At 54.1% G+C, this 12,230-nt stretch overlaps 1 protein-coding gene across 1 annotated transcript; it reads left to right on the top strand.

The window, feature by feature from the left end:
• Positions 1-828: 828 nt before the first annotated feature.
• Positions 829-11,897, top strand: igdcc4 (immunoglobulin superfamily, DCC subclass, member 4; the record flags this gene model as incomplete). The annotated part of the gene is made up of 17 exons (XM_047017059.1): positions 829-962; positions 2,287-2,421; positions 3,039-3,191; positions 3,902-4,312; positions 4,604-4,768; positions 5,002-5,139; positions 5,416-5,589; positions 6,171-6,398; positions 6,567-6,668; positions 6,863-7,049; positions 7,156-7,283; positions 8,104-8,274; positions 8,488-8,622; positions 8,759-8,861; positions 9,231-9,480; positions 9,621-9,749; positions 9,907-11,897. Coding segments are annotated over 17 exons (3,289 nt in total), but the record flags the coding sequence as incomplete, so codon positions are not given.
• Between the last annotated feature and the right edge of the window lie 333 nt (positions 11,898-12,230).

Raw genomic sequence — 12,230 nt, 5'->3', positions numbered from 1 at the left:
TCTTTCCATTTCCCATTGTCCCTTTCTCTTTCCCTCTCTCCCCAGCTCTTGTGTGTGTGTGTGTGTTGCCTCACATCATCTGTCTCTGGGAGTAATAGTCCATGATAGAGCTGTGGGGTACTGCAGCACACCCTGTGCCCGGTGCCCCCCCGGGGGTGTGTGTGTGTGTGTGTGTGTGGGGGGGGTTGTGGGGGTACACAGGAACCTGACATGTTCTCCCCACCAGCGTGGGGGTTGAGGGGGGGGGGGGGGGGTGAGGGGGGGGGTAGGGGGCTGTGGTGGAAGCTGCTGGGTGAAAGGGAGATCAATATTGACAAGAGTAGCCAAAGCTATCAACCACAGACCACAAAAAAAGAGGTGGGGGGGGGGGGCGGTTTTGCAACGTGGTGACGTGAGGCCGGCCTGACCTACATAGAGTCCTCTTTGTTAGACCCTGTTCGTTCCTTCTACCTATATCCGTCTCTTTATTTTTCCAATCTTGCTGTCTGAGTTGTTTGCCATTTTCTTTTCATATTCGTTCTATGTTGAGCTGCTTGATGGTCTTTTGAACAGATTCTACCGGCCTTCCCGTGTCTCGCCCCGAAAAGCTTCTCTCCTTCGGCTGAGAGGAAGTGACGTTCGTCTTTTTATTCTGCTATCATGTTGTTTTCTCTTCCCTTTGCTCTCTCCCCCTCTTCCCTCTCACCTTCCCTCCCTCCATCTCACCCTCCCTCCATCTCACCCTCCCTCCTCCCTCCCTCCATCTCACCCTCCCTCCCTCCATCTCACCCTCCCTCCCTCCCTCCCGCCTGCCTTGTCTAACTCTCTCATTTGCCCTCTCTGTTGCAGATTCATTACCCTGCCCAACGGGGTGCTGCAGATCTTGGGGGTGACTAAGGAGGATGCGGGCACATACCGCTGTGTGGCATCCAACTCAGCCAGGACCCGGTCCAGTCAGGATGCCACCCTAACTGTTACTGCAGGTCTACCCTCTTTCCTACTTTATGTCTGTCTCTCTCTTTCTCTCATCTGTCTCTCTTTTTCTCTCATCTGTCTCTCTCACTCTCGTCTGTCTCTCTCTCTCTCTCTCTCTCTCTCTCTCTCTCTCTCTCTCTCTCTCGTCTGTCTCTCTCTCTCGTCTGTCTCTCTCATCTCTCTCTCTCGTCTCTCTCTCTCTTCTCTCTCGTCTCTCTCTCTCTCTCTCTCTCTCTCTCTCTCTCTCTCTCTCTCTCTCTCTCTCCTCCTATTTCTCTCGCCTCCATGGCTTTCTCTCTTTCTTCTATATTTCTATAGCTTATGACAGAGGCCAATGGAGGAGCTGACCCTTTCTATTCTCACACTAGGCCTCTGGTAGCTTGCAGGGAAGGCCTGGCCAATTCCCTCCGTCAGCAATAAGATGGTGACTTAATGCCTGTAGGTCATGCTGAAAGCCCGTTGCCTGGACACAAGTGCAGGCTGAGGGGAAACGCCACACAAACGCCATTTTGTAATGGACGCAGCTAACCTGCTGTGAGATTTCATCTGTTCTTTTGCGACAGAAAGGTCAATGAAAAAGCACTGGAGGCTCCCTATACAAGGAATTACATCAAACAGCTGTCAAATCGAATAAAAGTAATTTTTCTTGTCTTCGGTTTGAAGACTATCTATGAATAAACACCAGTGTCATAGTCATGACAGAATGATGTTGAGGACGTCCACTCAACGCTCATTCAGCTGTGAGAGAAATACCTACAGCACTGCCAGAGAGACTCTCTCTCACTCTCTCACTCGCTCTCTCTCGCTCTCTCATTCTCTCTCTCTCACACACACACACTCTCTCACACACACTCATGCAGCACCCCTGTGAAAGCTCACCCTGCTCTCCCAGTGAAGGGAGTTTGACCCACTTAAAGCACAGAAACCTCATGCATAAGCAAGCACTGCTGTATGTAATCCCAATGATTCATTTATAATGTACTTACAGTACAGTGTCCTAGGAAGCAAGCAGGAGATCCTGATCATAATGCAAAGCTCTGAGAGCAGAGGCCTCTGGGAACTGAGGGGAGCTTGTGTGATGCCTAACAACCCTGGGACGACTCTGGGACACACTAACACACCTCCACAGGGCCTTGTCTTGTGAAATGGCCGAACTTTTGTATTCATCTCGGTGGACACGGGGCAGAGATGGCAGAGAACGCCTGGGTCGCCTCTCCATCAGACTCCTCCTTCTCTCGCATCTTCATCCCTCCCGCTGTCCCTGTCTGTCTGTCGCTCGCTCGCTCACAGATGTTGACCTCTTAGTTTTCTTCTTCATGTTTCCTCTCCCAGGTCCTGCCCCGGGCTTGAACCAGGTGTCAATAGTGGCGCCGCCCCAGAACGCCACGGTGGTGCTGGGTCGTCCGGCCGTCATGGAGTGCATGGCCCAGGGTCAACCCAAACCTCTCGTGTCCTGGAGCAGGCAGGGTGAGAGGAACCCACATCTGAAGCCACCAGCCAGTCCCACTAAGCATCAGGCGTCTGCTCAATCGGACCTAGGCTTGCGTGGCATAGTCTAGTCTAAACATCCACTTGCTTGTTGTTATGATTTAAATTCATGTCATCTCCAGTAGTCGTTTATAAAGTCGATGTTCTGTTCAGACATTAACTGGCTAACTGGTGGATTCTTGTTCTGACTGACACTTTTAATCAACTGGTGCCTCCCAGGCTTTCACACTTCCTTGTAAACTAAGTAGTAGTAGTGTGAATGACGCCGTGAGACGCTGTTGGAAGTCCCCTTGTCCTGCTGTCACACTTGGCAGCTTCTCCTCTCCAGACTCCCGCTATTGACAAGATGAATGCAGCCAAAAAAAATCACCCGTCAGTATTCTGAGATCTGAAAGTGCCCCCTGCTGGTGGGTGCGTGGTTATTGCAGGACAACGTCTCACATAAACACGTGGGATTCCCGAGGCCGGAAAACAAGCGAGGCTTTATGAGACGACGCCTCTGCGGTCGTCTCTGATGTTTCCCAGACGACCGTCACGTCTGTGAGGCCTTGGATCTGTCAGCGTCTCATCTCTCCTCCTTTGTTCCCCGTCTTCAGACGGACAGCCCATCGCCACGGACGTGGTCGTCCTGGAGACCAACCTGGTGATCCGCGACACGCGGCGCCACCACTCAGGGGTGTACGTGTGTCGTGCCAACAAGCCCAAGACGCGGGAGTTTGTCATCGCCGCCGCAGAGCTGCGTGTTCCTGGTGAGGGTGCGGTCACATGGTCCTGTCTGTCTCACCTGTCTGTCTGTCTGTCTGTCTGTCTGTCCGCCTGTCTGTCTGTCTGTTTCACCTGTCTGCTTGTCTGTCTGCCTGTCTGTCGGCCTGCCTGTCTCACCTGTCTGTCTGTCCGCCTGTCTGTCTGTCTGTCTGCCTGTCTGTCTGTCTCACCTGTCTGTCTTCCTGTCTGTCCGTCTGTCCGCCTGTCCGCCTGTCTGTCTGTCCGCCTGTCTGTCTGTGTCTGTCTCACCTGTCTGCCTGTCTGCCTGTCTGCCTGTCTGTCTGCCTGTCTCACCTGTCTGTCTGTCTGTCTGTCTGTCTGTCTGTCTGCCCGTCTGTCTGTCTGTCTGTCCGCCTGACTGTCTGTCTGTCTGTCTGTCTGTCTCACCTGTCTGTCTATCTGTCTGTTTTAGGGTCTTTTTTAGACACTTGTTAAAGTTGTTTTGTTTTAGAGTAGGTGGGTAAGGGTTTGGGGGTAGGGGGGTAAGGTGGGTGGTTTAGGAGTGGCTTCACCACATGTATTTTATATATTCGCACTTGAAATTAATAATAAAGTTGTCCTCTGAAGAAAGAGGGGGGAGATGGTGGGATTTATGTAAAGCGATACCTGTCTCAGCCAATGCCACAGTTCCCCCCGCTCTGAGACTCCTCCTCCCCCCTCCTCCTCCTCCATCCCCCCTCCTCCTCCACCCCAGCCCCACCGGCTATCCTCCAGGCCCCAGAGACGGTGTCCCTCTCCAGGGGTAACACGGCCAGGTTCGTGTGCAACAGCTCCGGGGAACCGGCCCCGGTCCTGCGCTGGCTGAAGAACGGCCAGCCTGTCCTGTCCAACGGCCGGGTCAAGACCCAGAGCCCCGGGGTGCTCATCATCAACCAGGTGGGCCTGAACGACGCCGGCTACTACCAGTGCATCGCCGACAACAGCCTGGGCACAGCCTGCGCCACAGCCAAGCTGTCCGTCATCGTGAGGGAGGGGCTGCCAAGCCCTCCCCGACACCTGTCGGCCACGCCCCACTCCAGCACCAGCGCCATGCTGGCATGGGAGAAGCCGGAGCACAACAGCGACCAGATCATCGGCTACTCAGTCCACTACCAGCGAGCCGCAGGTGTGTGTGTGTTTACATACTGTGATGGCACTCAAACTTCCTGTACAGTATGCTGGACCGTTATATCACAATCTCATTAGAGGAATTCTGGGTATGTATGTATGTGTGTTTACATACTGTGGATGGCACACAAACCTCACTGTGCAGTCAGTATGCAGGACAATGATATCATCATCTCATGACAGGACTTCTGGGTAGGAGTGTGTTCTGTGAGGACAGGAAAAGCTGTAAACCCAGCGGTTAAAGCAGGCACTGAACCCCAGCCTCTTCGTCTCCTCTCTCTCCCCCCAGGCACAGATAACGTGGAGGACCAGTTTGCCTTGAACAACGACACCACGGAGCTGCAAGTGAAGGAGCTGCAGCCCCACACAGCCTACACCTTCTACGTGGTGGCGTACTCCCTGCAGGGCGCCAGCCAGCCCTCGCTGCCCGTCACCGTGGAGATGCTGGAGGACGGTGAGTCAGAAAGGCCCGGGCCACAAGGAACGTGGCTGAAGGTTTCTGTCAAACCACATCCACGGGGGGGAGGGGGGGGGTGGGTGTGCGGGTGGGTCGTGTTTGACGGAGTAAACGCCCATAAGCGTCCTCGCGTTAGAGAGTGAGGGGGGCTTTGCTTTCAGAGTGGTCCTCATCCTTCTGTGCCCCCTCCCCCCTGCCTGCCCCCATGCCACCCCCCCCCCCCCCCCCAGTGCCCAGCGCCCCCCCCCAGCTGTCTCTCCTCAGCACTTCCGCCTCAGATATCAGAGTGATGTGGCTGCCCCTGTCCTCCCAGCACAGCCGCGGTGACGTCACCCGCTACCGCATCGACTACTGCACGCTGGAACAGGGTGAGCTCACTGCTGGCTCCATGTGTGTGTGTGTGTGTGTGAGAGAGAGAGGGCGAAAGAGGGAGAGAAAGAGCGTTGGTGTCTGTCGGTGTACAGTATTTCCTGCTGGCTTCGTCTGGATGCCTCTCTTTGAATCCTCACAAGCATTCATCCGATTCTATAATCTATAACATAATTGGGACTGCCATGCAGCAAGCACGGCCTTGAGTGACAAAAGGTATGTTGTGTTTGGTGTCTTTGTGTGTTGTGTGCGGTGGGCGGCGTGCTCTTCCTCAGCAGATCGTGTGTTCTCCGTGGAAGTTCCGGGGAACGAGACCCAGTTCACCCTGAGGGAGCTGCTGCCCAACCAGGCCTACCGTCTGAGGATGGCGGCCGGCACCGGGGCGGGCTTCGGTGTGCCGTCTGAGTGGACGCAGCACCATACCCCCGCACACTACAACCACAGCATGGGTAGGAGTCCCCAAACATCTCTGAACAAAGGAGCAGTTTCTCTTTCCCCCCTCTTTCTTTCTCTGTCTTTTTCACACACACCCTCTCTCTCATTCACACACACACACACACACAACACACACACACGGTCTCATTCACACACACACACCCTCTCTCTCATTCACACACACACACACAACACACAATCCTCGCCAGCTCACTTTGGGCCTCTCCCATAAATACGTCAGACAGAGTGGTAGAGGAGGGCGTTGTGATCGAAGGGCGACCTGAAAGGATCTTCAGTACCACATTGATTCAGTGTTCCCCCTTCAACATTTCATTCCACTTCTCCCCATGTGACTCCCCTGAACCAATAGCTGTGAAGCTGAAGGAGAGAGAGCATCCACTGAGGTCTAAGACACGAACATTGAGCTTACCCAATCTCCTTTGTATACTGTTCTAATTAGCATTCCTTGTTTCAATTAGCAATGTATTATTAATTGGAGGGGATTAGGGTAAATGTTGAGAAGGCCTCTCTTAATAGCAGTAATCATGCTCTCAAGCTGCAAACCTTTTCAGAATTTTCTTTTTTCTTTTTCCAGTTATATTTGCTCCGACGGAGCTAAAAGTCAAGACCAAAATGAACACCCTCCAGGTCACATGGCAGCCTCCGCCCAATCACACGCAGATCTCCGGCTACAAGCTCTTCTGTAAGGAGGTGGACACTGAGGAGCTGGCCAATGAGGAGAGTCCTGAGAGGGAGAGGAGGATGGAGTCTCACACCATTAAGCTCCGCAAGAGAGTGAAGCACCATGATGTCACCGGCCTGGGTGAGGTTTTCCCTGAGGCACACACACACACACACTCATACTTCACACACACACACGTACATCACACACACATACTTCACACACATCACACATTTGTTATTTTGGGAGAGTCATATAAACAGTGCACATTATGAGAAATATGTCTGAGCGTTTGTGTGTGTTCTGCAGTGCCTGACCGGCAGTATGAGGTGAAGGTGTGGGCCTACAACAAGCAGACTGATGGCTACCCTGCTGTCTGGAAGGGTCGGACCGAGAAAGCTCACACTAGGGGTGAGAAATCAGTTAACCCTCCCCTGTGTGGGGGTGTGTGTTTGTACGCGTGTAGGTGTGTGTGTGTGTGTAGGCGTGTAGGTGTGTGTGTGTGTGTGTGTAGGCGTGTAGGTGTGTGAGTTTGTAGAGTCACACTTGTATATGTGCCCTCTTTGCTGACGCTCTACTGTGTGTGTGTTGTGTGTGTTGTGTAGGTCCCCCCAGGGAGAACCTGCTGCCTCCCCTGCCCCCCAGCAACATCAAGGCCACCGCCAACAGTTCCACGTCCATCTGGCTCCGCTGGGAGAAGACGCGCTTCAACAACGTGCGCATCATCAACTACACGGTGCGCTGCAGCCCCGCGGGCCTCCGGAACGCCTCGCTGGTGTCCTACTACACCAGGTCAGACTCCGCCCCGGACCGCACCCAGTCCTGTCGCCGAGATACAAATCAAACGCGCCCCTTTGTGGCGCCGTTCTCACCTGTTTCCTGTGTGGCCGTGTCATAGCTCTGCCCAGGACATCCTGCTGGGGGCGCTCAAGCCCTTCACGCGCTACGAGCTGGCGGTGCAGTCCAATGGGGTGGAAGGGGTGGGACCGTTCAGCGTCACCGTGGAGGAGTCCACACTGCCGGACAGTAAGTCAGGAGCTCCCAGCTGTTTGACATCAGTCTTTTACGTTATGTTATGTGTCATCATGTCTTTGTTTTGTTGCATGCATTGAGGGTGCGTGTGTGTGCGTGTGTGTGTGAGGAAGGGAGAGGAGGGCAGGGGTATTGACATGTGCACAGTGAAATCTGTGTGTGCATGTGCGTGTCTGCGCGGTTTGATTGAGCAAGGGCGGTCAGGGCACGGATGGGCAAACAGACTGGTTTAAAGCCCAGATAACAGGCTATAATTAAACATCCAGATGGAGGAGAGTGTGTTGTCCAAGAGGTCTTCATGCCCACGTCAATCAGACCCGCCAAGCGGGGGAGGGGAGGGTGTTAGGTTCATTCATTGTCAGGGCTACAGCTAAGCCTTTTAACCACTATACCATCCACTCTGACGCCCACCGTTCGACCCTGTCACCTATGACCCCTACCCACCTCATCCACCCTGGCCCCTTCTCTTGACTAGGTGGTTTAAATGAGATTCTCAAGGGGTGGGCAAATCCGGTCCTCAAGGCCCACTGTCCTGCATGTTTTAGATGTTTCCCTGCTCCAACACAAATATTTCAAATGAATGGGTTGTTATCAAGCTCTGTGATAGCTGGGTAATGACCATTTATTTGAATCAGGTGCAGGTGCAAATCAAACGTACAGGACTGTGGCCCCTGAGGACCGGAATTGCCCACCCCTGCTCTAGACGGATGGCACACCTGGTCCCCTTTAAGGCCTTTGTGTGTGTCCCAGCTGTGATGCCTCATTTCTGGGCTTTAATGGCTGCCCTCCCCCCTCCTCTCTTCCCCTCCTCCAGGACCCTACACGCCCCCTGCAGAACTCCAGCTCAGCGCCCTGGACTCCTCCTCTGTGCTGGTGAGCTGGCGCCCCCCAGTGGAGTCTAACGGGATCATCACCAGCTACTGGATTCTGTACAGTGGCAACCTGAGCCAGCCGGAGCACCTGTGGAACAACCTCTCCCAGGAGGGTGGGTGTCTGTCTGTCTGTCTGGCTGTCTGTCTGTGGCTGTTGTCAAGGTTACCGGATGGATGGGATGAGTACATTCACGTCTTCATCCTTCTCTCTCTCTCTCTCTCTCTCTCTCTCTCTCTCTCTCTCTCTCTCTCTCTCTCTCTCTCTCTCTCTCTCTCTCTCTGTCTCTCTGTCTCTCTCTCTCTGTGTTTCTCTCTCTCTCTGTCAGGGACCATCACCAGTGTGGAGGTACAGGGTCTGTCCAGTGGGACGCGCTACTTCTTCAAGATGGCCGCAGCCACCAAGGTGGGGGCGGGGCCTTACTCCCCTGTCAAAGACGTGCACACTCCTTCCCAGAGATACGGTGAGTGTGTTTACCCACGTGTCGCCGGGCACACATCTGCTCCCGGGGTACGATCCAGGGCTCATTTTAGTCATGTGTGTGGTGTGTTGTGTGTGTTGTGTGTGTTGTGTGTGTGTGTGTGTGTTGTGGTCTGCAGAGCTGGACCTCCAGGCTGTGACAGGCATCATCGTGGGAGTGTGTCTGGGCCTCCTCTGCATCCTCCTCTACATGTGCTTCAGCTTCCACAACGGCAAGACCAGGTACAGGTTAAGTGTGTGTGTGTGTGTACCATGCAGCAGGCCAATATGTCACTCTGTCATTGACGTGAATAAACCTGGCTGGTTGCAGGAGAGAGTAGGAGATAACAGGCTGATTGTGTTTGGACAGCAGATCAGCCAAGTGACTGAATCTTCATTGCATTTGAGGCTCTTTTTGCATCGTTTTAGGGAGAAGTATCGTGTGAGAATCCACAGGCGGTTATATCTTCGATCTCCACATTTAACTGTGGAAGGAGTGCATGGATTGATACAGGCCACATACTTTTGTATTGGGGTTTTTTATGCTTTATTATACTTTACTGCAATGCAACTTGTAAGCCCTCCTGGCCTTCCTCTCTCCTGTGGGACCAGGGAGGTGTCGGGGGGGCTGGACTCCTCGGCCCTGACCCCCCAGTACCGGCGTGGGGGGCGACCTCTGCCCTCCAGTGTTCCAGAGAGCAGCGACTGCCATGAGCTGGAGAACCTGATGGCCCCGAGCGACCAGGAGCCCTGCCAGCCCTCCCCAGGGCCCCCCGAGGAGCAGAGCCTCATGGCTCACACTGAGGCCGGGGCAGGGGCCGGGGCCGGGGCCGGGGCCGGAGAGGACTTGGCTGAGCTTAAGGTGAGACAGACCGCAGGACGCTGGGACCTCGGCCCACAGCCAGCACAGCAGCACTTGACTGCGGTTACATTTGACCCCTGTGAAGGATACAAGCTTTAGTGAGGCTCCCAGACTGGACTGTTTCTCTGCTTCCTCCCCAGGCGGCGTGGAACGGCTCAGTCAGCCGCAACTGGGCCAACCGGATCACCCGGTACAGAGACACCCTCACGCAGGACTCCCCCGGCCCCCTGAACGGAACCATGGAACGGGGTCCCACAGAGAACGGCAAGGTGTCTCCATCTAGTCCATCATGCGTATGGTCATGTTCTGGAACCTTCCTGCCTCTGTGTAACAATAATCTAATATCATTCGTACACCTAGGACTCCCCCATGCACCACCAAGACCAGCTGTGACCAAAAACCATGTTTGTTGTTGTTGTTTACCAGGTGGACCCTGAGGACCGCCTGGGCTTGTCTCTGTGCACGAACCAGGTGGAGGCCGAGGTCATAGTTCACTCCGAGCTGTCAGAGGCGGAAAAGGGGAAGGAGGAGGAGGAGGAAGTGGAGGATTCTCAGCAGACCCGGGGGTCGTCCATCTCAGAGGGGACGTACTCTCCGGTCAGCCTGCCCGGCCAGGCCTCCTCCCTACACCCCCCTGAGGACGCCCCAGAGACCCTACTGCTGGGCCCCTCCCCAGAGAGCCCTGCCCTGGAGCCCCTGGCCAATCACAAAGGGCCGCAGGAGGGTGTGGCAGCCCAGCTAACTGCAGATGGGGCGCTCCGCCAGGGGGTGGGGCTAACCAACGGCTTCCACTCCCCCAAGACCCTACAGCGGGGGGCGGAGACCCTGGAGAACCAGGACTCCAGACATTGCCCCTCCGCGAAAGCTCCGCCCCCGGGGCTGCCCCCGCCCCCTTCCCCGGCAGCGGCCTGGTCCACTCGACCTAAACTGCGCACAGCTACTTGTGCCCATGAGAGGAACCCAGTTCCCTAACCCCTCCCCCCCCCACACACACACACCCTTAACCCCCCCCCACACACACACACACCTTCATACAACCTTTGACACCATGCTTTCTTTTTATGCACCTCAATATCAGATTGTGTTCCTTCTGACTCAGTTTTTATAGCTCTTTTTGAATCCATTGTTTTCTATGTGTATGTATACAGTAGACATATACTGTATACACATATAATTACGTTTTTAGTGCTAGTATGTATGGGTATGCATTGGATTGCATAGCAGCAGTACGTTTCTCTGGGCCTTGCTCCTGGGCCATGGGTACAGACTTCTACTGAGATATGGGGAGGAGAGAAGGAAACAGACACAGCTCCGTTCCAGCCAATCAGAAAGCTGCAAGGTCCTTCAGGTGACGGAGGTAGACGGAGGACCCGTGGGCCTTGTCCAGCTCCCTGTAACGCCCCCTGGCTGCGTGGTGCTGGTGGATGCTGCCCCGGCACCAGGATAGAAGCCTTATATTTACACACTCTGAGAGTGCAGACCGCTTGTCTCTCTGTCCAGCCTCCTGCTGTCTCAGGGTCCTCACACACACACCCACACACACCCACACACACACACACAGAATACATTCCCTGACTGGAGCTTGGGGGTCTCAGGTGCCTAATATTTTAGGTGCGTTTTTCACCTCTGTATATTTATATAGATTATTATATTCAGTACGGACAGAAACACTATTTCAGAATGAAGAAAAAAAGGATGCGCAAACCATGGTAATTTTAGAAGGAAATCTTTCAGCTTGGTCACATGACCTGGAGCTGGGGACTGGGAGAGATGTGGCATGATGACATCATGATGACATCACGATGACATCACCATCTGGAAGGGTCCCTTTTCTGGGTCCCTCCCCGGCAACAACTCTACCTCATTTCTTTTACAGGACGGTGTTTCAATGTGATTTTATTAGTGTAGTGCTGAAAGCACCTTTTACATATCCTTTTCTGATAGATGACCTTCAATTCTCACAGATGTAACTGCCCAACACTGTCTGTGCATTATGTACACGGGCTACAGGAAATTACAAACATGCGGTGCGGAATGACTCGTCACAAATCTTTTCCCATCACCACATCACCTGCGTTCAGCCTGGCTCATTCTGTATGTTTTTATTCTTTGGTCATCGAAGAGAACTTGCAGAGGAGCGACGCAGAGTCATCAAATACCTCAAATAAGCATTTATCTTTGGTTACATGTCGGGGGTTTCTGAAATAGTACTACAGAACAGGCGACAGCCTGCGATGTCTATTTTGGGTAAACCATCATCCTTTATGTTGCTGCCATGGCCATTTATGATGATGTCACAGCACTTAGCCTCACAGGTGACGTAGGAAGGGAGAAGAAACCTATGAGATCACCTCTGTCTTGGGATGACTGGACACGCTCGCTGTGCCCCCCCCCCCCTGTGGACACACCCCCCGTGCCCCCCCATGTGGACACGGCCCCCGTGGACACGCCCCCCCTGTGGACACACCCCCCGTGCCCCCCCATGTGGACACGGCCCCCGTGCCCCCCCATGTGGACACCCCCCCCATGGACACGCCCCCGTGGACACGCCCCCACCCCTGGACACCTGTTTGTCCTTCACCAGCATCAGCTCTGTCACTGTCAACCATGTACATATCCTTCCTCAACAACAACCACACATCTCTGGATTTGCCCTCATAAGATTTGTGGACTCTAAGATTGCCCTCAGTATCTTAGTCAAACTCCTAAAATGTGACAACAGTGGACATCATCTCCATTGAATGACCTTC

This window comes from Hypomesus transpacificus, unplaced genomic scaffold (genome assembly GCF_021917145.1).
Source record: "Hypomesus transpacificus isolate Combined female unplaced genomic scaffold, fHypTra1 scaffold_474, whole genome shotgun sequence".
In the NCBI taxonomy this organism is placed as follows: Eukaryota; Metazoa; Chordata; class Actinopteri; order Osmeriformes; family Osmeridae; genus Hypomesus; species Hypomesus transpacificus.
The sequence above is the reverse complement of the archived record's forward strand: the minus strand, read 5'-3'. Positions and strand labels throughout refer to the sequence as shown.